The 25944-nt window shown below is 41.2% G+C and overlaps 2 protein-coding genes across 2 annotated transcripts; one reads left to right on the top strand and one right to left on the bottom strand.

The window, feature by feature from the left end:
* The first annotated feature begins 5343 nt into the window (after window positions 1-5343).
* Window positions 5344-8888, top strand: armc7 (armadillo repeat containing 7). The gene is made up of 3 exons (XM_080789932.1): window positions 5344-5614; window positions 5926-6069; window positions 7427-8888. The coding sequence occupies exons 1-3, from the start codon at window positions 5542-5544 to the stop codon at window positions 7774-7776; spliced, it is 567 nt and encodes a 188-aa protein (XP_080646058.1). The 5' UTR covers window positions 5344-5541; the 3' UTR covers window positions 7777-8888.
* Window positions 8889-8997: 109 nt separating this feature from the next.
* Window positions 8998-24617, bottom strand: LOC308333488 (very long chain fatty acid elongase 6-like; the record flags this gene model as incomplete). Its single annotated transcript, XM_080789931.1, has 4 exons — window positions 8998-14708; window positions 15903-16054; window positions 19669-19800; window positions 24523-24617. The coding sequence occupies 4 exons, from the start codon at window positions 24615-24617 to the stop codon at window positions 14257-14259; spliced, it is 831 nt and encodes a 276-aa protein (XP_080646057.1). The 3' UTR covers window positions 8998-14256.
* Window positions 24618-25944: the final 1327 nt, after the last annotated feature.

The following is a 25944-nucleotide window of genomic DNA, read 5'->3' as shown; positions in this document are numbered from 1 at the left end:
TTGATGACACTGATCCTCAGCACCTGCAGGTCTTATGACCGAATGCATTTTTGAGAAGTGGGCACACCGTCTCCATCATGTCGCTTTGTGTCCCTTTGTCTGTCTGTCTGTCTGTTTAGAGTACCAACAGGTGAGAAAGTGGCACTGTTGAGCTTCACACTGTGCACAGGTGCATGATGGGAAACTGTCTTTTTCAGCACAAGTGTCTGTCTAGGAGTTCAGTACAGTATAACAACAGCATAGTTCTGATTTCTTTTCTCACTTTATGAGCACGAAAATATATTTTCTTAGTATCTATCTAAATCTTCCTTAAAGATTGCAAGCCTTTTTCTACCAGTTTTTGAGACCTGCACGTACCGTACCTGCAGTCAACCCTGAACAAAGGACAAAGAAGGGTAAATTAAATGTTTAAAACAGACTTTCTGTGGGTTACAGAGAAAATGGAATGACAGAAATCTGAGAGAAATTTCGAGAGGTGGGCAATCTGTGATGTGGATGGGACACATAGGCCTACAGGAAGGAACACAGAAGGAATGGATGATGTAGCCCAGTAGCCCTACTATTATCAGTTGTGTTGTCATGCTACTTTTTCAAGGCTATAGGTAGAAATGTCACTGCATACTTCGGCTACTACTAGATTGTAGAGGCTGTAAAGTAAATACAAGTTGAGTTCTTATAAGAGATGTAAAAGCACATTACATGACATCACAACAAGCAACCGTTTGTAAACATGCGAGTAGTAGGCCTACCAATACCAACCAGATGATGAATGTGTGGCTGCAGGCTGCTAGTGCTGGGTGTGTTACTGTGTTGGCTCTGCAAGCAGAGTAGTGCGCTAAGATCTTCTTTCAACTCCAGCAGCTCTGGGGAATGTGGCAGCTGCCTCGTCCGTCGCATTCCAATTTGAGCCAGTCAGCAGATCGAGGTTTAGTCTTGTCCCCAATGCCTATAAATCTATCCATCAGGGGCGAGCACATTGGTTTGGTGTTAATGTTTATCATCATATTCATAAGTTTATGATAACTGTGACATTTCACAAACAGTGTGCACGTGCATACGTATATGCGAGCATTTAAGGACGATCTGGGAACCCATTGGCAAAACAAAGGAAAAAACTGAAAAAGAGCGCCCTCTAGCAGACAGACTAACGGATGGTTATGGATGGATGGATGGATGGATCATGGATGGATGGATAGATGGACAGATGGATGGATATAGATGGATTGGATAGAGATGGATATAGATATAATACGTTTATGGTGCTTTTAATATGGGTTTTCTTTCTCACCTGCACTTATTTCTGTCTTTTAATAATGTTACCTTTTAGGCTATACTCTTTGCCTCTATTGTGAAATTAAAAGCCCAAAGCACCTGCTGCGGGGGGTTGCACCACCTCACACTAAGTTCAAATTTAGCCTAGTTATAGCTTAAATGGCTTTTAGTAATGCATAAGTCTTGACTTAAAAGCCATTTAAGCTATAACTAGGCTAAGTTTGAACTTAGTGTGAGGTGGTGCAATTGGCTCTCAACCTGTGGGTTGGGACCCCCAGAAGGGGTCCCCACATGATTTTGGGTGGTCGTCCACAGATGACAGTGAAGTGACAATTAAGGACATTTGAGACCTCTTTACCACCAAAACAAAAACCACGCATAAAAAGACCACTACTGCATCAAACGTAATCAACAAACTATACTATAAAAAAACTGGTCAAACATTGGCCAAATTGTCAAATACCTGTAATATAAGGAGGCAAACATTATGAAAAATAGCCGATCTACAAGCTTGTAGTGAATTTGTAGTGATCATTTTGAGCCAGACATTTTTGGACTCTTCCATTAGAATTAGTTGCTATTCGTTTCATTGCTTTTTAACTGAATTTCCTGGACATGATAGACAAGCTAAAAAGCAATATCAGAAACTGGAAGTTATCGCCTTTATCAATGAAGATGGTCTCACTGCCAAGGTTCTTATACTTTTATACTACCAAAATCTCCCTGTTTCATGCCTTCGTCTTTTTTTAAACAACTGGATTCGATTGTTACTTAATTTATATGGGCAGATAAAACACCTTGCATTTCCAAAACTCACAGAATTATGTAAGTGTCGAAGCGAAGAAGGACTTGGCCTCCCAATATTTAAACATTACTATTGGGCTGCAAATGCAAGGGCCTTGACCTTTTGGCAGTGGGGCTTTCGTGGTGATGACTGGTCCTCTGACGCCCCCCTCTGGTTAAAGATTGAATCCATGGCAGTCTCAAACCTCACACCCAGAGCACAGCCTTCAAATAAACTGTTTAATCATAATTTTGTTATTAGGAACTCCCTGAAGATTAGATTAGAACCAGATTAGAATGGGTTTTTCTCTGCCTATATTCTCTGTAATGTTTCTGTGGACACCCCTATATCACATAATCTATTATTTAAACCAGGTATTTGGTGTATTTTCATATTTTCAGATTGGAGGAGGGATGGAGCTGAAGATCTTTACATAGACAATAAACTGGCTTCTTTTGCTCAATTGCAGACTAAATATCATCTTCTGCAAGCTTTAGGCACTTTGTGAGTGAACATATCCCAGAATATAGTCAAACCCTGACTATAACTATGACTTAATTCTCACATCCAAACTCTAATTATTTAGTTTCTAGCTTTGTTGCTGTCTTTGGGGTGTCGGTGGACTCTGGTCATCTCAGAGAGGCGTGGTCTGAGCGGAGCATTTCAATATCAGACGATTTGTGGGAGAAGGGCCTGTCTAGTATTCAGAGCTGCTCTATCAATTCTAAAAATAGATTGATTCAATTTAAAGTATTGCTCAGATTGCATTACTCCAAATCTAAACTTAATAAAATGTACCCAACATTCTCCCCTATGACTATGACCTGATAGATGTGGTATTGTACCCAAATATATTGTATTGGTTCTCCAGACAACTGGAAAGGGATATTCAGCCAGTTTGCTGTTTAGCAATATGTGGTTGCTCTGATGAGACAAGGGCCCTTCCATGTTCCTCCCCACGAAAAACAGATGCTTAAGGTTACTGCCAAAAAATGTATACTGATAAACTGGACCTCTCCATGTTTTAAGAGATAGCTCAACGAGATGCTCTCCATTGCTAAGCTGTAACAAATCCATCATGACGGATAGAATACACAAGCTAAGTTCCAAAAATGTGGATGCCATTCCTGGCAGTGCTTGACAATAGTTGAGTATATGTTGATGTTCTGTATATCTGGGAAAGATGCAACTCTGCATCTTTCACTATTGGACTCATAACTATCCTTGCTTTCTGATCCCACCCATGTGTGTGTTAAGTTTACTTTTCTGTCCTTTGATGACTTGCATTTGACAAAAAAATTATAATGTAAAAAATCAACATTAATTTCCCCAAAACTGCATTTTATTGGTAAATTATTTCGTCATTGAATTAGTGCCTTAATATCACCAGCTAAATGTCATAGCAGCGAATCAAATAGTGTCAGGTCGAGATACAAGTCTGGTGTTCACAAGTGCCCCACCCACACACACACACACACACACACACACCCAGCCACCACACACACAGCCACCAAACAATGTCAACAATACAGGGCCTTTGTGCTGTGACAAGTTGCATAGTAGCTCCGCCTGAAGTCCAGAATCTCCCCTGGCCAAGGGGGGGGTGATTCCTAGCGGTAGATGTTTGGCTTTAACCCTAGCCCCTGGATACTTCTGTTTGTCACTCAAGTATTGCTGCACAATGAATCGAAAAAATATACTGTATAATCGAGATCTAGATTCAGACACCTATATGCAATCTCATTTTGTGAAGAATCTCCTATCTTTTTTTAAACAAAAAAATGTGAAGGTGAGCATACAGATCCCCACAATATGTAAGTGTTTTTAGATCGTTTTGAAATTTGTCTTAGCTTTTTGTAACCTATGTAATTCGCATGTATACCTTTTGTTTCCCTTTTCCTGATCTACTACATTCAAGTGTCCTCCGGTAGGTGAGTCTCTCTGCCCCACCAAGCCCAGGCTCCACTTAGGCTCCAGTTAAACAATTAAAAGTTCTGGAAACCGGGGCTAGGATCCAGTAGGTCAAGGGTGGTAGATTCAACCGCTTCCTGCTGCCTTCTTCTCCGCAATCTCTTCAATCTGCCTTTGTCTCCTCTCCAGTACCTCTGTCAGCTTGGCATTGTTGCGTGCACGCTCCTGGGCCCTGAGGTCAGCTATGTCCTCAAAGAACAAGTGTCTGGATGAAAGATAATGGGATAATAATGCAATTGAATCAATGATTTGTTCTGTAGAACTCGTGGAACATTTGGGAACAACAAGACTGGTGCGCCAGAAATGTATTAATGAGGTATTGTCTTGTTGACATGTTTTGACTCAAAGTATTACAAAAAAAAGACCTCTTCAGGGTGCAGACTCACAACCCCATGCTACATAAAAACAGGCACACATAATATGCCAAATGTTCAATTAAACTAACAAAACTCTCAAAGTACTATTTTTTTCTGCACTGCTCATTTTGTCTTGCATGTGTTCATTTGGTCAGTGCTTTATAACAAAAAACATGTTATAAACATGTTACAAATATTTCGTGCTCTTTTTACTGCAAAACCAAATGCCCCATGGCCATTTGTGAATTGTGACAGACAGTCTTGTACTTGAGTGACTGGTGGCATAAGTTTAACGACTGCTAATGTGCACAGTGTTTTTATTTTTTACATATTACAAGTGACAGTGACAGCTATAGACTCCTGTGATAGACATTGACAGAAAGCACACACTGTCCTGTAGCTCTGATCCATAGCTCTAATGCCGTGTCAGCAAGAGCAGTAAGGCTATGGCTATGGACCAGAGCTAACTGCCCTGTAGATTTTCAGCCTGGTGAAACACACAGACGGCAGCCTACCTATTGAAGAACCCAGTCGCCAGTCCCACGATCAGGGTCCCAAACAAAATCGGTTTGGTAAGACGCTTTCCAGACGACAGATTTGGTTGCTTCATGATTGGAACTAAAGCTGTGTGTGGGTGTGGGAGTATTTACAACTGTTTTTATCCGGTTTTCATGAACAAACTATCCAACATAAACACAATGTGACAGACATATCTAAAAAGATTGTGTGCTGTGACCTCCCCCTTACTTCCGTTGCGTGAACACCGTTCCGTTTCAATATCAAACCAAAACATTCAAGATTCCTTGGAGTCTAGTCTACCACAGACAGCAAAATACCCGATTGGGCATACGGCCTTTCGTGCATTCTTGTTTTATTTAATTTTTTTAATCCACTTGAATTTTATCGAAACAAATAAACACATGTATACCCCTATCGAAAGACATTATTGATTATTTCAGGCGGAAACATTTTTATATAGAGACGTTGTTTGCGGGACATATTTCACGGACGGACCAGATTGGAAAACTTTGTAAACAATCCGTTGCCCACGATCATGCCGACGATGTACAAGAGTGCATTTATTAATGATGAATTGATTCCGTATGTAGAGCCCTTTAAATGATGTGATCAAACGAAACATTGTAGTTTGTAGTCACGATGTCCGCAGGTTCTGACCGGTTCCAGTATTTGCAGACACTTGTCACTGAATTTCAGGACACCGACAATGAAGGTGTGTGTGTGTGTGTGTGTGTGTGTGTGTGTGTGTGTGTTAAACAAGCACTATTTTATTTATAGTAACAGGAGGCTCCCCATCTCTACTATAAAATAATTAACATTTTAAGTGTACCACCTATTTATCAGCAGCTTCATTTTTAGACTAGTGTTCCATTACCAATTTTGTCTGCTAATTTCTTTGTGTCATCACTTCCAATTTCACTTGTTTAATCTGTATCCTGTATTTTCTGTCTAATAAAGAGATGGAAACTCACTCGTATTACTGAACAAATAAATAACAAATAAACTTCCAATTTCATTTATCAGAGGCCAAGGAGCAAGTGTTGGCCAACCTGGCCAATTTTGCATATGACCCAAAAAACATGGAGGATCTGAGGCGACTGCAGGTGATTGAGCTGTTCTTGGACATGCTCACCGAGGACAACGGGAACTTTGTAGAGTTTGGAATGGGTGAGTGAGTATCACAGATGATGTCACGCATATTTTATACTTCGTCACATGACACATAATTTTGTAGAGCTACTAGATTGTGCCACAAAAAATTTGCTTTTACCCACTTAAATGCAATAAAAAAAACCCAAACAATGCAATTGGTGAGCAAGTGTATAGATGTTTGATAATAGTGCAATTTAACAGTGAATTAAAATGTATTATTTTGTTACGGTTTTGTTTACTACATTAGCCCTGGCATTTGGGCAATATTTCCAAAATAGCAGATCTACAAGCTCACTACACTTAATGCGATAAGCTTGTGGATTGGTTATTTTTGTTATATTGTCATACGAAGAAGTAAAGACCTTAAGTAGTTAGTCAGTTGTTTTTTGGTTTATTACAAATCAAATCAAATCAAATGTATTTATATAGCACATTTAAAAACAACTCTCATTGTACCAAAGTGATTCACAAGGCAGAATATAGTGGAGTACAATACAATACAATACAATACAATACAATACAATACAATACAATACAATACAGTACAATTCAGTGCAGAAGACATCAATAATGGAACAACAGGCAAATAGGACAAAGTAATCTAAAAGGAAAGGTGCAAGATCATGTCGGTGATGCAAAGGCTTGTGAATATAAAAATGATTTAAGTTGTGATTTAAAAGACTCAACGGAGGGCGCAGACCTAACGGCGAGGGGAATGCTGTTCCACAGTGTGGGGGCTGAGACAGCAAAGGTGCGGTCGCCCCTGAGCCTCTTTTGTGCGGAACCCCAAGAGACCCCAGTCTGCTGACCTGAGGGTCCTGGTAGAGGGGGGATAGGATAGGAGGTCGTGATCTAGGAGGGGGCCAGCCCATTAAGGGCTTTGTATACAAACAGGAGGGTTTTGAACTGGATTATGAACCGGACCGGCAGCCAGTGGAGAGAGGACAGGGGTGATGTGATCTCTCCCCCTTGGTGCCGATCAGGAGTCTGGCTGCTGCATTTTGAACAAGTTGTAGACGGGACAGGGATGACTGACTAATCCCAGTGTAGAGGGCATTACAGTAGTCTAACCGGGATGATATTAGTGCGTGGATTTCAAGGTTGTGTGTGGAGAGAAATGGTTTGATTTTGGAGATGGAGTGGAGGTGAAAGAAACTGGATTTGACTATTGCACTAATTTGTTTATCGAATTTAAACGCAGAGTCAAAAAATACTCCTAGATTTTTGGCATGTGGTTTGACAGAAGTGGAGAGGGTGCCGAGATTGTTTTGGATCTGAGTAGTGGAATCGGGTGGACCAAACAACCTCAAACTTGCTGTCATTCAGTTGGAGATAAAAATGGAACCCTGATTGCGTCGGCTGTTATTTTCAGGGGGCTTGTGCAACCTCAGTATGGATCGGGAGTGCCGTGACCTCATACTGCAGAGTGGCGGGATTCCCCTGGTCACCGCCTGCCTGTCGAGCCGGAGAGAAGAGACGGTTCTGTCGGCCATCACTACCCTCATGAACCTCACGACGGCCTCGTCGCGTTCCGAGATCACCGATCCCGCCGTTCTGCATTGCATGCTGCGCTTCTCGCTGTCTGAGAGCCCCCGCCTGCACAACCTGGCTACAGTGTTCCTACAGGACTGCTGCACGGAGCAGCAAGTTGCCCGGGCCAAGGAGCAGATGCAAGGAGGGATGCATCAGACGGCGCTTGGCATTCCTTTACCCAAGGACTAGTTGCGTGGATGCACACAGAATAACTCTTGCTACTTCCGGGCCGCTTCTCTACTTCCTTCACAGGTGTTACCGATGATACTAATTAAGGCTCTGTTCCATTTAGGGTGCGTTCGGAAATGCGCCCTGAACACACTGGTGTGATCTCTTGTCGATCGTTTATTCAGTGCACTCGTTACGTTGTCGTTCGAAAATCCAATGCGCTGCGCACCGGGTGTGTCGAGTGCCCGCACTGAGCGACCCTACCCTGAAGCTGGGGTTGTGATTGCGTCACAGCTGTGGTCGTTCGTAAATAAGGCACACTGAATGCACTCTGACGTCAACGCCCACCACACTCAACAAACTGACTACATTCCCGGTGTGCATTTCCGAACGCACCCTTAAGGCTCATACATAGTCTGGATTTTTGGTGGTTAGGTGACCTCCGAACTACAACATGACGTCACGAGCCACGGTGAAGAGCAAACCACCGCCACCGCTCCAGCCCTTCTCTCTGTTTTTACTCACCACCGCTCAACGTTATTTCGCGGTGGTCAGCTCACCACCGAAAATCCAGACTATGAATAGGCCTTTAGTGTGCAGTGGTTCTCAAACTTTTTCATTTCAAGGACCCCCATAACTCTTGAGAGTGGACAAATGGACCATTATTATTACATAATTATTACTTTAAAAATAATGACTCAATTAAAAATAGTCATCGTACTTTTACAAATGAGTAATGGTGAAATTTGTGTTTTAAAACTACTAACTGGACTAACTGGACGGTCCATTTGGTTCCATCCATACACTCTCAGAGTTACACACCATTTGGAACTAGGAATAAATTAGCTGTTTTTTAGTACCTTGCCATTGCCAGAAAGCCAACTTTACACTGCCTGTCAATGCCAAGGAAACCCCAGAAGTTCGTTTTTTTGCCACATGATGGCAGTAACTTCTTACCTTTGCTTTAGGTTTGACCGATACTGGATAGTTTGAGTTGTGGAGTGGGCCCAGAGGATAACTGGACACTTTTACGATGGGCCTTGTGTAGATCTGTAGGAAAGTTAATGGTGGTGGAAGTTTAGTAGGTTTTTTTTTCTTCTATTTCTATATTGAATTAAATTGAATTGATTCTGTCCATTTGTATTTGCCAAAGTCTATAACATAGATTAAGTTAAGAGAAGTTCTGGATAGAAAAAATTTAATTCTCTGATTTAATTGGTTGGTTGGTTGGTTATTTCACTTATTTGACTGCTTGCTCATGTGTGTCACGGACTGGTTAACATTTTATCGTCTACTCAGGTTTATGTGAACAGGTTTAGTTGCCCTGCCCCCTTCCTATAAAAAACCCATTGTAACTACAAACTCAATTTAAAGGTGTGTTAATGTTTAATTACTTTTTTCTTTCTTTTTTGTATGGGACCTTGTTCTTTCCCTGATTCTTTTCATCCAAAAGAATTATTCAAAAGAAATGAAAAAATGAATTAAAAAAACATGGACACCTCACGTATTAGGAGGGCAGTATGAGTCACCGGAAAAATGGGCAGGTGTTTTCAATGAATGTAACGGTAGGAAGGGGGATGGGCAGCTACAATTAATATCAAATATCTAAATATTGAATCCAGCAACTAAAAAACTGTTTGGGATGTTCACATAAGCCTGAGTAGATGATAAAATGACCAAATGTTAAGTGAAATATCCCTTTAACACAGTTCTCTCCCCATCTACCGTACATGCTTTGCATAAATTCCACAATTGCGCTCTTATCTGATACACTTGTCTTTACACTAACCTGTCCCCTGGCCATGAACCTTTAGTCAAAAGTCATTTTTTCCACACTTAGGTGTCCTCTCTCTGTGAAGTGATATAATGTATTGTGTTGGAAAGAGTAGTAGCAAAAACTCTAGTCAAGTAAACATAATTATTACTTTAAAAATAATGACTCAATTAAAAATAGTCATCGTACTTTTACAAATGAGTAATGGTGAAATTTGTGTTTTAAAACTACTAACTACTATTTTCTTTTAAACTACTGTTATATGTACAATTTATTTAAAAAGTAACTTGAGTAAATGCAATGGAGTAGGCAGCCTACATTTAATACCTTACCTTGACCATAATATGGCAAACCTAAAAGATTCAATTTTTTTGTTATCGGGTATGTTTGCACACATCTTTGGATGAGGTTGGTGCACACTGAATTATTTTAAAATATTTCCAATTATTTACTCAAATATAAAGATAGGGTAAAATAAGTTAGAAACGATACTGTATACAATATACCGGTACAATATACAGAGTGTACATGTTGGCATAGCTGCACTGGTAGAATTTTCTTTATTTATTATAGTTAGAAACAGCACGTGTATGTTACATGTTTATTGGAGTTTGTAGTGTGATTGAATGTATGAATGCATGGAAATGTATCAGATATTAAATATGCTTTGACTCTTGAGCTTTTTGGAGGCTCAGAGTGTTTTTTTACAAGCGTTATAAAAAAACATTCCATGTGTCATTATCAGCAGCAAAGAACATTGTGGTGTTCTGGCAACAAAACCGGTCAAATGCGGCATCTTTATCAACCTAGTGATATATATTTGAAGTACTCTATGATGTAAGACCTTAACTTTCTTTTGAACTTGGAACTGCTGAAGATCAATCGGCCCATGCCTTCAACTGAGCCTCTCTTTCTGCTGGGAGAGGACCATAATATCATCCCCAATGTTCTGAGGAGATCTCCCTGACCTAGGCCTTACTCAGCACTGTTATATCAGGGCTACACATAAATCCTAGGAGGTTGTAAAAGCTATTGACTAATGAGGATACGATCCCGGTTTGTGTAAACAGCTTTGCATCTTGGGACACTTTAAATGTGAAACTACTCTCTGTCTGTAAGTTAAAACTCAGTCCAGTACTGTGTTGAAGGGGCCACATCAAAAGTGACTGCAATGGTGCTCTTTGCAGAAGTGCATAAGAGCACCCACCCACGTGTGTCGTTAAATCGGATCTATTTAGCCGGTGTTTCACATCTCTGGTTTTAGGGACCATGTTAGAGACAAAGCATTCTGATAACAAAACAGTATGAAACATACTAAAACCAAATGTAATTTATTATACAGTAGCAACATTTGAACCTTCAAACATAAAAGCCCTTAGACAGGTTTTTCCCTTTTGTTGCAGTTGACAGTAGATCCACAGGAGTTTAATAAGTCTACAACAGCAAAGATAATGCACAAATTAACATGACTGTGCTCTTAATGCAAAACAGAAAACTGCTAGAAATGTAATTTGGCACAAATTACTTCTAATTACTGTATCAAGATTAGTGGTGCAAAAGTAGGCATTACAGCTTTCAAATAATCATCAATATTCCAAATGACTCTCAAGCACTGCTGGTCAAAAGAAATGTAAAAATAAATCTCTATTGCAGCTGCAATGCAGAGTGCACCTGTAATGTGATTGTTTTGCAGAATGGTATTGAATTTCTATTGTTAAAATATAACCGATGCACAGTACTGTAAGTACTGATGAAGCAACGGTTTGTTGGTGAGATATTTTAAATAATTCACCTATACCTTAGAATCAAAATGGAGGGTTTTAGGAGCACTTAAATTATGAAGGCAACTATAAGAAAGAGTTTATCAATGTATTGATGTGGCTGGCTACCCTGTAAAACCTTCTAAATTTACTGACAGTACTGTATGTGAAACTACCTGACAAAGACAGCTTTTGACTGACCGTTGAAACTGGTCGGCGTTTGGTGGCTTTTAATTGATTTTAAATGTATTGCCCTGTCATGTATTTATTGAAGGCTTTTAAAATGTATCCTTGCAAGAGTGTGCTTGGTAGGCTACATATCGTCGCTGTTGGGCAGAGCCTTGTATCAAATAGATAAAAACGTTTTGAAAAATTGTTTCTTTTTTGTCATTTAATGCCCTTTTAATGCCCTTCACTACACTAAGAGTGTCAAGCAAAACCTTATAATAGCGAAAATAGCTGATCAGCTTTTTTCGCTGTTATAAGGTTTCCACCAGGCAGCAACGAGCTCCCACAACTATGACGGGATGGCAATGAGCAAGATAGCATACAAGATTTAGCTCTTCAACAATAGACATACCAGTATACAGAGAAGCTGCCATGGGGGTGAACATACATTGAAAGTGGTGGAGATTTACAGAACATAAAACTGCAAGCCAAATCTCCCTTTACTGTCCAGATGTAAATGCCCACTTGAACGTCAGGGGTCATATTGAAAATCAAATGTGAGATGTATAGACTAATCTAATCTAATCTAATGGGTATGCATGTTTATTACAGAAATAAGGTGGAATGTTTAGTTAAATTGTATTACTGGCTATTTTAATAAGGCAGGCTCTGACTTAAATTAAAAAAAACGAAGAAAAAAACCAGAGAAAATTTGAGAGGCAAACATTCTTCTGGACAGTTCTACAGTAGAAACAAAGCACAGATGCATTAAACATTACTTAAGGATGGAATGAAAAATAATAACATCAACTCAATCAGCACAGTTTAAGACAAACAGGCCCTTAGTTCAACATTTACTGGGCACGCTTCAGATTTGCTAGGGAAACTCACATATTAAGAAAATAAATAGATTCTTAAGATATTATTTACAATGGACACATTGTTCAGGTCATCACGCCACTCAGTCCTCCCTCTCCATGTCTCCATTCTTATCAACCCTGACTGAAATACAAACATCACAATATCCTCATTTTCCCCATTTCAATGAATCCTTTCTCAAATAGACCACACTAAAGGGTGTGCAATGCATGAGGATGTACGATACAAATGTATCTGTCTATATCGATCTACACTACAGTACAAAACTCAAAATTTGGACAACTGCCCATTTCCCCTTTAAATGTACAGCTCTTTAATTAAAAGAGCCTGATTAAAAGTGCTATGTCACATTTTATTGTGGTTGTTACCATTTACCACCTAATTTATTTCATGAAGGCCTTCTAGACTGATTTGGATTAATCCAATCGACTTGCATTACAAGACATTGGGAAATGGGAGAGTTACATACCGATACTTACTTATGATGACGCATAGAAAGAGTAAGATAAAAGTACAAATTATTGTGTGCTTTCCAATAAAACAGACTGACTAGGTGAAAAAAACAACAACCTTGAGACAATTCAGACATAGACTGTGCAATATCAGCAGTGTTCTCAATATGTTGTAGCACGTATCTATGTTGTCATTCAGGACGAGTGAAGCAAAGCAAAAATATCTGCCTTGTGTAAACAAGACATCACTATGGAACAGAGAATGGGGCGATGATGAGTGTGGGGTTGAGGGGGTTCACATCTCTAGCTCCTCTGCATGCAAAGGAGCACAACAGACAGAGCGTGTAGACGATATGAGAGACGACGGCTGCTGATGGAGGAATGCTTTGAGAATTAGCTCAGAGATCTTTTTCACAGTTTTCCCCCATGCAATAGGTTGGGCAAGACCGTATTCATATTTTAATAATAATAAGTCTGTATTCTGTGATACAATAATAAATCTGTGTCACATGTTAATTTAATAAAACCTCCTTAATGTGCAATTAATCAATGTGTTCCCTTTTACACAACCCATAGATGGTTTCATTAATATTATTGCAGAGCTGAGATAAGGTTGATTCTCAGTGATCATAATGAACATTGCATTGGCAAAGTGACTGTTTGGAATCAGGCCAATGCCTCCATCAGCTCCGTAATTTGGGAAGTTGATATTTGATATCAGCAGGGTGCACATTGCACCCTTTCCACATCTTTCAGACTTGTTTCAAGTGCACTTGTTCCTGTTGCTCATGTAAAGTTGCTAAAATTAAATTTGACAAAAATGTCAAATTCATGCAGTGCATGTTAAATTGTCAATTCCCTTTTTTTTTATTATCATACTGTTTTTATAGAATGCGTGTCAGTCAGGTCTAAACGTTTTCACTTGAGTTGAAGTTGGAGCATCTCTGCATAGTGTCCCATAATGGACTTTCTACGTAAAAACATGCAGACATATTCATAAACTGACTTCGTTGCTTTAGCCCTCATACAGCTATTTCTCACAGAACTCTGACACTAGAAAAGAGTCTGGTAAAAAAAGTCCTCCGGCATAAACTAGGCATCCTTCTATCATCATTACATTTTTGTATATCCTAGTCCCTATTATTCATGTGATCACATATACTGTAAATGTGTACAATTTACCATGACCATGCATTGTTTCGGCGTGCCACTTCTCTCTAAGATTCTACTACTGTGTCTGTTTTGTGGATCCGTGGTTACATCATTCCTTCTAAGCTACAGAAACCTAGAAAACGTTGATGAAAAAAAGTCACTCTTCGATGTGGCCCCAGCGATCAGGGAAAGCGACTATCTGTGACTCAAAACATTCACAATGGGACAACACGTTTTTGTCATTTCTGGCACGCTCTAACATGACTGCCCGGGCACAGGGGCTAAAACCTGGCCCTTTGCCAGAGGGGCAGCCATCTTACTCTGCCTTGGTTCCCTTGAGGGAGGAGGAGGAGGAGGAGGAGGAGGAGGAGCCCTTGAGGTAGGCGTTGTAGAAGAAGTAGGCAAAGAGGAACAGGTAGCTGAGATACATGAGGATTCCCCAGGCGATGTTGTCGATGTAGGACGGGCAGCGCACCTCGTGCATCCAGCTGTACACCAGGACCAGCACGGCCAGGCCCATCACCATCTGCATGATCTGCGTGGCCGTGATCAGCATGGCAAAGGGCCGCGGCACCCGCATGCCGGCCGCCCGCACCGCGTAGTACGTGTACATGAAGGAGTGCACCACGTAGTTCATGGTCATGAACCAGCCGCCTCCCGCCACCTGGTCCTTGTAGGAGTACCAGGAGTAGAGCAGAACGGTGATGTGGTGGTACCAGTGGAGGAAGATGAGGCGCTGCTTGCGGAGCACAATGAAGGCTGTGTCGCCTGTGGGTAGAGCAGGTAGAGTTATACTTTAGAGTTTTACTGTTGTTGTTTACCTAATGGCATCGCGTGCACTGAAAATAGCCAATGCCAATCTACAAGTTCTGAGCAGATATTTTTGGTGAGCAACGAAAAGTCAGGACTTATGGTTAGAAACACACACACTGCAGAGGATTATTCAAGTTATGGTAACCCTACAACCTTCTGAACCCAAACCCCCATACAGTGCTGTTACCCCGATACGACAATTAACTCTGACCTTAGATTGATATGACTTATTTGCACAAATCAGGCAGTTGCAGTAATACAGTGAAATGTGATTCACTAGTTACTGTATAAGTATCTCAGCACATTGGGCCTGTAGCGATATACCAGTCACAGCAAATGTCCTTTCTGTCTGTAGCTGAGGAGGGGTTCTCTATATCAACGCACAGTGGACACTAATGGAATTTTTTCGCCATCTCAGCATCCTACCTCCATTTACCAGGAGCAATGCCATCTTCCTCTGACAGAGAACATGCAGTGATTGGATTACAGCACAGACAGGGAGATGTCATCAGGATGCGGGGAAGGTAATAGGCCTTTCCCTGATCGATGCAAATGCAGTACAACATTTAAGGGCTCCAGGACACAAGCATTAACGGGAAACCGACTTGGTCACTCAAGGTTACTTTGTTTGCCTTAGCCTTTGACTCAGAATGATGTACATGGCTAGTATCACTCTGATGGGACTACCCAATCAGGTTATAACCTAAACTTAATTTATCCTACTCAACCTCCCATTCAGATCCCATTCCATACAAAGTTAAAACCAACAATCTGTCGATTGCATTTCACACCATGACGCCATCATCTCTCCAGTTTTCTCCTGTATTTGTTTCCAAAAGCGGATATAGAGCACCAAAGTCTGACGTCAATATCGCTAGAGGGAGCTATACCACGCGTTCTTGGGAATCTTAGATCGCCTCGTATAAGAACTGTGTTTGAAAAATAAACAAATCATCCCAGCAGCTTTACTCCTATGATATGAAGAATCAACTGACTGCGAGAAAACGCTAATGTGAGTGACATCAGGACCTCGGCACTCTATTCTAGACGAACTTGTGCAACGTTTGATTCAAATTTCAAAAACCGATTACCATGACGGCACTGATGTCTGTCACATGGTGAGAGATGACAAGGGAATTAAAGCCTTACCTAGTTCGGGGGCCTTGCTGAGAACGAAGGCGTAGGCCCAGAACTTGCTGACGGGGGCGCTGTAGAAGCTGTTGTCACACACCGACTGCCTGAAGCCGCTGGTAGTGAGGACATGGAACATGTACCCCCCCGTCCTGAGCGCCCCGATGATACTGCAGGAAGAAGGTCCACACACAACCGTTCATTATAGCACACATTATGTAACGCAGTGGTTCCCAAACTTTTTAGCCTGTGACGAAATGATACATTCCCCTGGGACCCAACTTAGTGAAAATAGCTCACAACGGGTTGCTTCATTTGGTATTAATAATTCATGAAAACTTTTTTGAGAATGTTTTTTTCAAAATGTTTTTGAAATCATAATAATGAAAAACAAAATCTAGAAAGCAAAAAAATGTAAGGACCCCAAAAAAGAAATCCGTGACCCACAAACGGGTCCCGACCCAATTTGCCTTTAAATGTTCTGATGAATTGAAAATGGAGGACCCTGATGTAAACAAGTCTTAGTGCTTTTTATGGTTCTATCCTCGTAGATGTTTTTGTATTGACTTGTGCTTTCGTTTGAACTTTACCCATTCTACATACTGTGAATTAAAAATTCCAATCAATCAATCAATCAAGCATCACAGTCACAGACAGAGCGATATTCTTTTTTGTGATATTTTGTGGGCCTTTCTGCCTTTATTCAGACAAAGTGTGACAGGAACAGGTAGAGAGACAGAGACACGCAGCAAAGGCCATTAGGCACCCATCAATGTTTATTTTCAACAGAAATATAGCAGCCCATGTTAAGAGATTCAAGGTTTAAATCAATATAAAGTAGAAATGCATGCACATGCAAAAATAATCAATATTTGCCAATTGATTGATAACTTTCAACTATATACTGATGGGCATCTCGCAACATGTGATCAATCAGAGGACACTGTAAGCAGTTAAGGCATCATACAGGAGTTAATATAATCCCTATAGGGATTTTTAAACATGTAGACTTGGGAATGTTGTTGGTTAACTGCATTTACCCGTAGCATGATGTCATATTTATCAAGGACAAAATCAGCATGCCTGGCATTGCTTTATTGGTTTATTACACTGTCAGTGTGTTCAGTCAGTGTTTCGGTACTCGGCATTGTCTGACATCACACACAACAGAAACTATTCTCTGTCAACAGTGATTTGTGTTGATGTTGGCGGTCTTTATGGGTGTGTGTCTCCTGCATTCAAGTATGTCCGTTGCGCAACAATCAGTGATGCATTTGGTGAGTCCAAGAGCGGCAGTTGGCTCAGAAGTTATACGATATAGTACTAAGATTGTTGTGCAGTACAACTATGGCTGTATTATTGTGTTATCTTACAGTATTAGATAGTGGCAGCAATGATACAGCACCAAACTAGGAGGGCATCCCAGAGTCATTAGCCCAGTGCCCAGACTAGAGTGCAGTCAGTTCAGGGGATGAGGGTCATTCCCACTGGCGCCTTTGTAGATTTAGGATTAGAGATCCACAGCACTACTAATGATGTGCTGTACGGTTGTACCTCTGTACAAACACAGCAGAACTAGTACTGAATGCATTTACCATGTGTCAAATAGTGGATTAAATTAGTAATAGTAGAGTAACAGTGCACTGCTTTGTGAGACAGCTGCTTGATGTTTTTAGTAGCAGAGAAGACAAAACTAATATGTATAAAGTTTTTGTGGCAGAGCAGGGCACATAAATCCATAGCCACATAATATCAGACTCACTTTTAGTACTGTGTCACTGTTGCTGTAATTATTACAGGACAGTCTGGGACTGGTAATTAGATTTCAATGGGAAAGACGTTTAAATTGGCTACATTACCACTTACCAGAGCACTGCTCTATTAATCTCAGCTACTATAATGGTGTGTAAATAAATTGTCTGATTCTAAAGGGCTGAAGTAAAGTGCAGCGTTAGGGATTGGTTGAAACACAGCAATGCAAATGATGTGTAATGCAGTAAAAAGTTGAATATATCAGCCTTTTAAAAGTGCATAGCCTACTGCGTATTCATCAGCACATTATGGTTCTGTCGCAATTGGACACTGGTGTTTGTGTACACAACACCAGTCTGGTACACAGTCAAATCTATAATCTAATATTTGGAGTGTTAAAATAACACTCCAAATATTACTGTGATTTTACTCTGGTTTGGCTCCTGTGTGTTGTGGAGCTACACATTACAGACATATTGTTTTTTGTTTTAGTTTGACTATATTGGCATGCAAAAGTTATTTTTTTATTAACTCTGAAACACAAAAATGTGATTGCAAAATATGCCTCTTATACAAAAGTGGTCTACAATAGAGGTCTTCACAGGTCTACAATGACAGACCCTAATGGAGGAACCAGGAAATGTGTTCCCAGATCCGATTGGCACAGAGATATTGTCCATGTCTGAGAGGAGAAAGACCAGATAAATCTAGGACCCGAGACGGGTGAGATATTGTATCGATCCGACAAACCTTTAAAAGATATCGTTCTACCAGTAGATTCCACTGATGGCCTAGGATACTCTATGATGGAATCTAGCAGTGACGTAGCCTACAATAAGTGACATGAAATTAAAACGGACCCTGTTTTGAAAAGGACCTGTACCTTGCTAAAACAAAGGTTCATATAACAGTTACACTACTCAGCGGCATCGATGATGTCACTGGTGGGCAGCTTTGTGAACTGTCCACAGCCCTCCTCTGAAACACATAAACTACTGGGTCAATATTCAGATAAAGGTCAGTCGACATCATCATAATTCATAACACCATGATGGCGTTATGAATTATGATTATGGGACTAACCTTTATCTGAATATTGACCCAGTAGTACATGTGTTGAATCACTCTCCTCTGCGTAAGCACAACGGATAGTCAGATACACTTGACACCATGACAATCAGCTACTTTGTTCTTCTCTATTTTCTGGTCACGTTATGTACAGTATCCAATAGGGTGTGTGCGTGCTAAAGCAGCTAACTCCACAACCTCTCATGCAAGTAATTGACAATATATAAAGTCACAATACCAACTTTGATGAGGAACTGGCAGTATTGCTTTGTTTAAAAATATATGTTTTTCTTTATTTCCTATACATTTTACATTTTGTGATTTTGTGAAAATGTGATTCATTTTGTTGAGTTAGGTAGTTTCTCCCTGACAGCAGATATATTCTCTATATGTGTTCAGAACTTGTCGTGTGATACTGTTTGGTGTCAGCTTGTTCTCCACGCACTGAAACATCACTCACCACCAGCAGTTAGAAGAGGGAGACTCTTCAGCACAACAGACAGGGTAGACAAAAATCATATTATAATTAACATTATTGAGGACCAATTATGAAGATGGGTTGAAAATGTGAGAAGTCACACTTTAAATGTTTTAATGGCTCCATCAGTGTGTGATATGATAAGGTCAATTCCTGTTAGAGAGAAAGAACTGTACAAACAGTACAAATATACAGACCTTTGCCCTGCTGGACAACTGGCCACACAAATTAAACAAAGGGACTTTGCCCCCTAGACTCCAATACTTATATCATGTAGTACAAAATCTAGACCGTAAAAAAAGACACCTTTTGTTTGGAGCTGCAGCCACACAATGGAGTTGAAACAACCTTGATCCTGCCCGTTCACGCCACTCTCCGCCCTCCACGCCAATCTACCTGACCCTATTTATACCCGCCCAATACCACCCAGAATCCTCCATGCTTCACCCGCAGGCTTCTTGCATCCCATTGCACATCTTAACTCACCTGAAGATGGCCAAGCTGAGGGACCACAGCACCAGGGGTCGACGGAGGTTCAGCTTGGGCCTCTCCCGCATGAAGTGTTGCCCCCCAAATACGAGGGCTGCATACAGGCCACAGAACATGAAGGATGTGGTCCTGTGGAGGTGATGACAGCATGAAACACACATCTTTACTGGACTATAATCACTCTTTTATCACTAATTCTAGTATAGAACACCAAAGTCTCATGTCAATATTGCTAGAGGGCACTACCGGTAAGTCCACGGGTTTGTGTATTTTTGTATTTGTATCATAATCCCCATAGGGGGATCTTAGATTGCCTCATATAAGAACTGTGTTTGAAAAAGAAACAAATCATCCCGGCGATTTCACTCATATGGATATGAAGAATCAACTGCCTGCAAAAAAACGCTAATGATACTGCTGCTGAATTAGTTACCTTTTTGCTAGAAACAGACTGTATCAAATATGAGTGACTGACTGTCGTAAACGATACGGAGACACCTCTCCGACGATATCGCAGAGGCAGTTTGTTTATTTTTGGACCACAATTCTTATATGAGACGAATGTAATTCTCCATAGAGAAAAACTTCCGAAGTTCCGCGAACCAGGGGATGAGCGAGTGATGTCAGGACTTAATTGGCCTCAGTGTATTAATACACAAAATGTGTGCATATAGTTTAATGTGTGTACAGCACACATTTTATGTATTATATCTTAATAACAAATCTGATGTTAGTAATATTAAATTGCCTAAACCCATTTTGAAAACTGCATATTACAAATGTTTTTTTTTAAATAACTATATAAACCTTTGTAAAAAATAATATCTTCCCTTTACAATAGATGATTCTCTTCCCCGACTCAATAAAATCACTTTATTTATACATTTTTTAATATTTGCTGCTGATAAGTGAAAATCTGTGCACCCCCTGCAAATAAAACACAAACCAATAATCACCCCCCTTAGCCACCATGTCACAATACAGATGTGATGCTGTTACATAAGAACATTACACACAGATTATCGGCAGCTGGGCGTGGACTTTGGACTACACCACTTCCATCAAACAAACTACTAACAAACTATAAATTGGACTTCAGTAGCACGTGTCTGGTCTGAGTTCTAATGTGCACTATGGACTTTGCTTTATGACGAATAGCCAAAATAGCTATAGCTAACTACAAGCTCATATGTTGCTACACACTGTAAGTCTGCAGATGGAAAGAGGTTGTATGTCACAAACAAGATCTTTGTTATAGCTTACAATGAACAGGTATAGTTTCATAATCATAACTATACTTTAAATCAGGGGTTCCCAAACTGTGGTGCATGCAAACTGTGGTGCATGCACCCTGTGGTGCGCGCGCGCCCTCTAGGGGGGGTAGTGACATGAAAAGGCTAATGGTGGTGCAATATATGGCAATAGTGCATATATGTGGATATGAAATATGATATATATATATCTCGTATGATAAACATATATGTTGCATATAAAAATAATATGTTCATATATTTAACTTTCCATCTAGGAGGGTGCGTCAGCTAGGCCGGGAGGTAACGGGGCATGCACAGCCCAAAAAACTAGCACTATAAACTAAGGTCCTGTTAATAAACATTTATTAACTTTTAATAAGTTCCGCTGCTAAACTGTTTTAATGATTTATACCCTAACCCTTTCATTGCACATGCCCACAACTCCCTGAAACCCATTATTCTGTATTACTGAATGGATTATCCTGATTACACCATGTGAAATGACCTAAAAGCTTTAGTGACCCCTAGTAGTTAGACGTTCAGGTCATGTCTGATTCTGATGGGGCCCCAATTGTAATTAGTGGGGGGATTAGCAGAGATTAGTACAGTAGTTGACAGTAACCAATCCAAGGCTACGGTGATGAGGCAATTATAGACTGAGTCCAATACTAGTTTTAAAATCACACCTGTGTGAAGTGAGGGATGTTCTTATCATCGTACATCATCCATTATTCATCAAAATTTGACAATGAATTGGTTTTGTAGGACAAAAATAACGATTTGCTCAGACACATATGATGTAAATTCTCCGTTCATTGTCTCCGTTAAAAAATCTACACTATAGCTGAATATAGGAGGGGCTAGCGCCCCTCAAAAATAACACCTGTGTGAAGTGAGGGACGCTCTTATCATCGTACATCATCATGACGTAAAATAGACACTATGATGTAAAATTCTCCATTCACTGTATATCGGAATTTAATGTTTGTTTAAGGCTAAGTTTGTGGACGGTAACTAAGAGCTAGTTGTACGGGGGGCTAGCGCCCCTCAAAAAGCTGCTGTGCGCTTTTTTTCTTTTTTCTTTTAGATTTTTTTTGCGGCTTACTCCTTTTATTGGTTTTTTGAAGGGACAGACAGTAGGCTGACAGGAAACGGGAGAGAGATGGGGGAAGACATGCAGTAAAGGCCGTGTCGGGCTCGGCACTGCGACTGGATTACCAGCCTGGGCTGCTGTGCACTTTTTCCTGGCTTTGAGTCCCTTTGTAAAGTTAGTCGAAGACTTTTCCTTTCATTAAACTGTTCCGGACTATGTCCGACTAAGGTACAGTTGTCTGAAAATGTCCCAGTCTTAACCCATTTTGACCTGTAACTGTCCCACTGCTTTGTTCCACCACTTTGTTTTGATTTTTTGAGCCTAAGGGGGGAGGAGGTTATATATGTTTGTATGTTTTGTATGGTATTTCGTATACATGTGTACATACATAAAAACTGTAAAATAAAAAAGCTGCTGTGATCGGGCTGCAACAGCAACTAAAGAATGTCTGAAAAGATCAACAAAAGCATACAGGTAAAAAGCACAGACTAGTACATGTTGTGTCCATCCATGGCAAGTACAATACGTGCTTGTGTGCATTTCTGTGCAAGAGTGCAAGTGAGGATATGTGCATGGGAGCCATGCCATTACTGCAACTTTGTACTTCAATGCTTTCTTATTTAAATAAAATATTTCCAATTTATTATAAAATAGTATTATTTAAAAGAGTGTGTGAGCATGTGTGTGTGCATGTCACGGGCCTGCTGCTTGGCGTGCGTGTCCACAGGAAGTTCAGAACATGGACAGACACAGATGCCTATAATCCAGACTGGCAGAATACATACAGTATTAGGCTGAAGAGATGTTTCTGCTTGACCCAGTTTAGGCTACATATGGGATTTTGATGGGCGTCCCCACACTGCCCAGTACATCCCACTGATGAGATGGGAGAAACCCCTTCTCTAAGCCCTGGCGGGTACTCTCTCTATGGACACAGTAGTGAAGAACATTGCATTATGTGCACATGCGCAATTGCGCACACACACATGCAAGAAAGGTTCCAGTGGTGACAGTCTCTGTGGGCTAGTACGGTTTGTTAGTTTGTTATCTGATTTTGAGTGCGTGTGCATGTGTGAGTGTGAGTGTGTGTGTGTGTGTGTGTGTGTGTGTGTGTGTGTGTTGTGGGGAGGGGAAGGAAGATAGAAAGACAACAGCACAGTTCCTCATTTTGCTGTGCTGACTAGGGAGAGACCTGCTGGAAGGGTTGTGACTCGATTGAGTTGCTGGTGTGTGTGTGTGTGTGTGTGTGTGTGTGTGTGTGTGTGTGTGTGTGTGTGTGTGTGTGTGTGCGTGCGTGCATGTGTGCATGTAAAAGTGCAATTTAACCATAGTGCTCCTGTTAAGGTGGACGATTAAGAGTATGACACGCAAACTCCCCTGCTCATCATCTCTATACTCTAGAGAGAAATAAGGCTCATTTGGGGGGGGGGGGGGCACTGTAAATGCTGTTTCAAAGCAAACTGTGCAGTCTACAGTGTAGTGCTTTGTTTAATCAGCAGAAGAAGTGCTGTGGTGAAACCAGGGCCCATTACTCACTACCTCGGAAGCACTCAGTATTAAATGCAAGCGAAGCATCAGTGGTATTTTACGATTGTTGCTATATACTCTTGAGGTGTATAGATTTTGCCATACACACAGTGGAACTCAATAATAAACCCGGTTCTGAGTAAGATGTGGTTTGGCTGGCTTGCAAGGTCCAAGCTTTTGCTTCATAGATGGAAACACAACACTGCTGCTGTGTTTCTGCACACCTGAAATTTAACTCTGCTGTGCAGTGTTAGATTTCTGTCCCTATCTGAGCTTCACTGCAAGAATGTAGTCTTACTAGGTTTCCTTGGAAATGTTTCCACGAGGGCAAGATAATCACTCCCTCAGTCCTCTGGTGCATACATTTCATTGGACAATGAGGAGAGCACTTTGAATTGAGATACGTGATGGTGATGCAATGGTACTATAGTATGGGATGGGGCTAAGTGCTCCATTTCGGTATACACTGCAAATTACATATTCATGCAAAACAGGTATGTTACATAGGCCTCATCCCATATATATACCTTTGCAAGTATTAAACGTGCAGAATTAGAATGATTGGAATCTGTTTTCTAAATGATGTTTTCCTGCAGACCGAGTCTCGCCTATGTGTGAGCGGTCATATCGTGCATCCTCAAGGACGTTTGAAATAGGAGCGGGCGAAGTGACGTTTTCCTACTTTATTATAAATATGATTATGTCATTCACAGATTATATGGCCTGTTGCAAACAATAGACGTATAGGGCTACAGCCTACAGGTGACGTTACACTGACTGGCTGCAGCAGGCAGCTGATGCTTACCCTATACAAGTTCGAATGCAGCATCCCTCAGTGACAGCCTGGACATCATGAACCGGCTACAATAGAGACCGCGACCCGGCCTTTGGCTAGCTAGTGGAATTCGCCGGCTTGAGGTTTCTCGCTTCTGCATAAAACAATGAGTTTTAGTCCCCCACCCCACAGATGCTACTTACCAGTTCTCCTGCATCCATTCCAGAGCCCGCCTTTCGTCGAACCGTCGCTCGAAATCGTACTCTTCGAGCACGGAATTGTGCTCCGTGTCGTTCATCATTCCCCCCCCCCCTCCCGCCCCTTAACAAAATAACTGTTTTCTGAACGGCTAACTAATAATAGAGGCCTGGGTGTTTTCTGTACGATTTCCTTGCGGGAATAAAATGTGGAAAAGCCGAGGATGGGAGCCCAGTCAGCCCACAATGACGCCGGGTATAATCAAATGTAAAGCGGATTCTCAGTTCAGGACAGGTTCCAAAGGGAGGATGCGGCTCCAGGCACCACACACACACTCTCTCTCTCTCTCTCTCTCTCTCTCTCTCTCTCTCTCTCACACACACACACACACAAACACACACGCTCACACAGCTGTCAGTCAGTCATACCGGGAGGGAGGAAGGAGGCCGAGCAGCGTACGTCGTCTATTCTCTCCCATGGTCTGAAGTTATAGGGGCAGAGGGGGTGGAGTTTGGTCCTGACGTCATCGCTGGGATCACTGACAGACAGACACTGACTGTGACAGTCTGTGGGCCAGGGCAGGGGGGTGTCAAACTGACGGCCCGCGGCCCGTGCTCGCAGACGCCGACGCCTTATTAAAAAACAGCAAATCATTAGAAAGTAAAAAAGTTAAAGGGGAGAAAGGGGTGGGGGGGGGACTCAGCCTTATAATTTACAGGGGTCAGTTTGTTTCGAATTGCAGCTGTCTGTATCGGTGCTCTTTGAGAACGGTTTTGAAGTTGTCAGGCCCAGGGATTCACATGTCTTAATGGCTGTTGGTGGGGCGTTCCACATTTTAGTGGAGTATAAGCTGAATTAATTTAATCCCTTGTTTGAGCCGAATCTGGGTTGCACCTGTTTGTTGAACTCCCTAGTGAACTCCCTAGAGTGTGGACATCGTTGACATTATAATGGGTATCTTGGTGGTGTATAGCGAATCTTGTAGACCAGACCCATTGCAAGATGCTGTAGTCTGTCGTCAACCCAAAGCCATTCCAGCCTATCAAAATGGGCAGGGGTGAAGTGGGTTCGGGGAGTGTGCCAGGTGTGCCTGACCAGTTTGTTTTTGGAAGTCTGGAGGCTGGAGCCTTGTTTTAAGGGCCTTTGAGGTGCTGTGGTACCACAAGATGCATGCATAGTCGAAGAAACCTTGTACAAGGGCTCCTGTTAGAGTCTTCAAGGTGTTTTTGTTGACCAGTGAGGATATTCAAATTCTGTCCAGGAATCTTGTTCTTTGGTTGACTTTTTTTATCACCGGAAAGATTTGCCTCTATATTGTCACCCACCTTAACTGAGAAGCCGTCTGCCTTGCTGAGATTACGATTTGATCCAAAGAGAATGGATTCAGTTTTTTCCAGGTGTAAAGATAGTTTGTTATCAACAAACCA

The sequence above is a fragment of the Protomyctophum bolini genome (assembly GCF_963924005.1).
Source record: "Protomyctophum bolini genome assembly, chromosome: 18".
Lineage (NCBI taxonomy): Eukaryota > Metazoa > Chordata > Actinopteri > Myctophiformes > Myctophidae > Protomyctophum > Protomyctophum bolini.
This window is presented reverse-complemented; position numbering and strand designations above follow the sequence as displayed.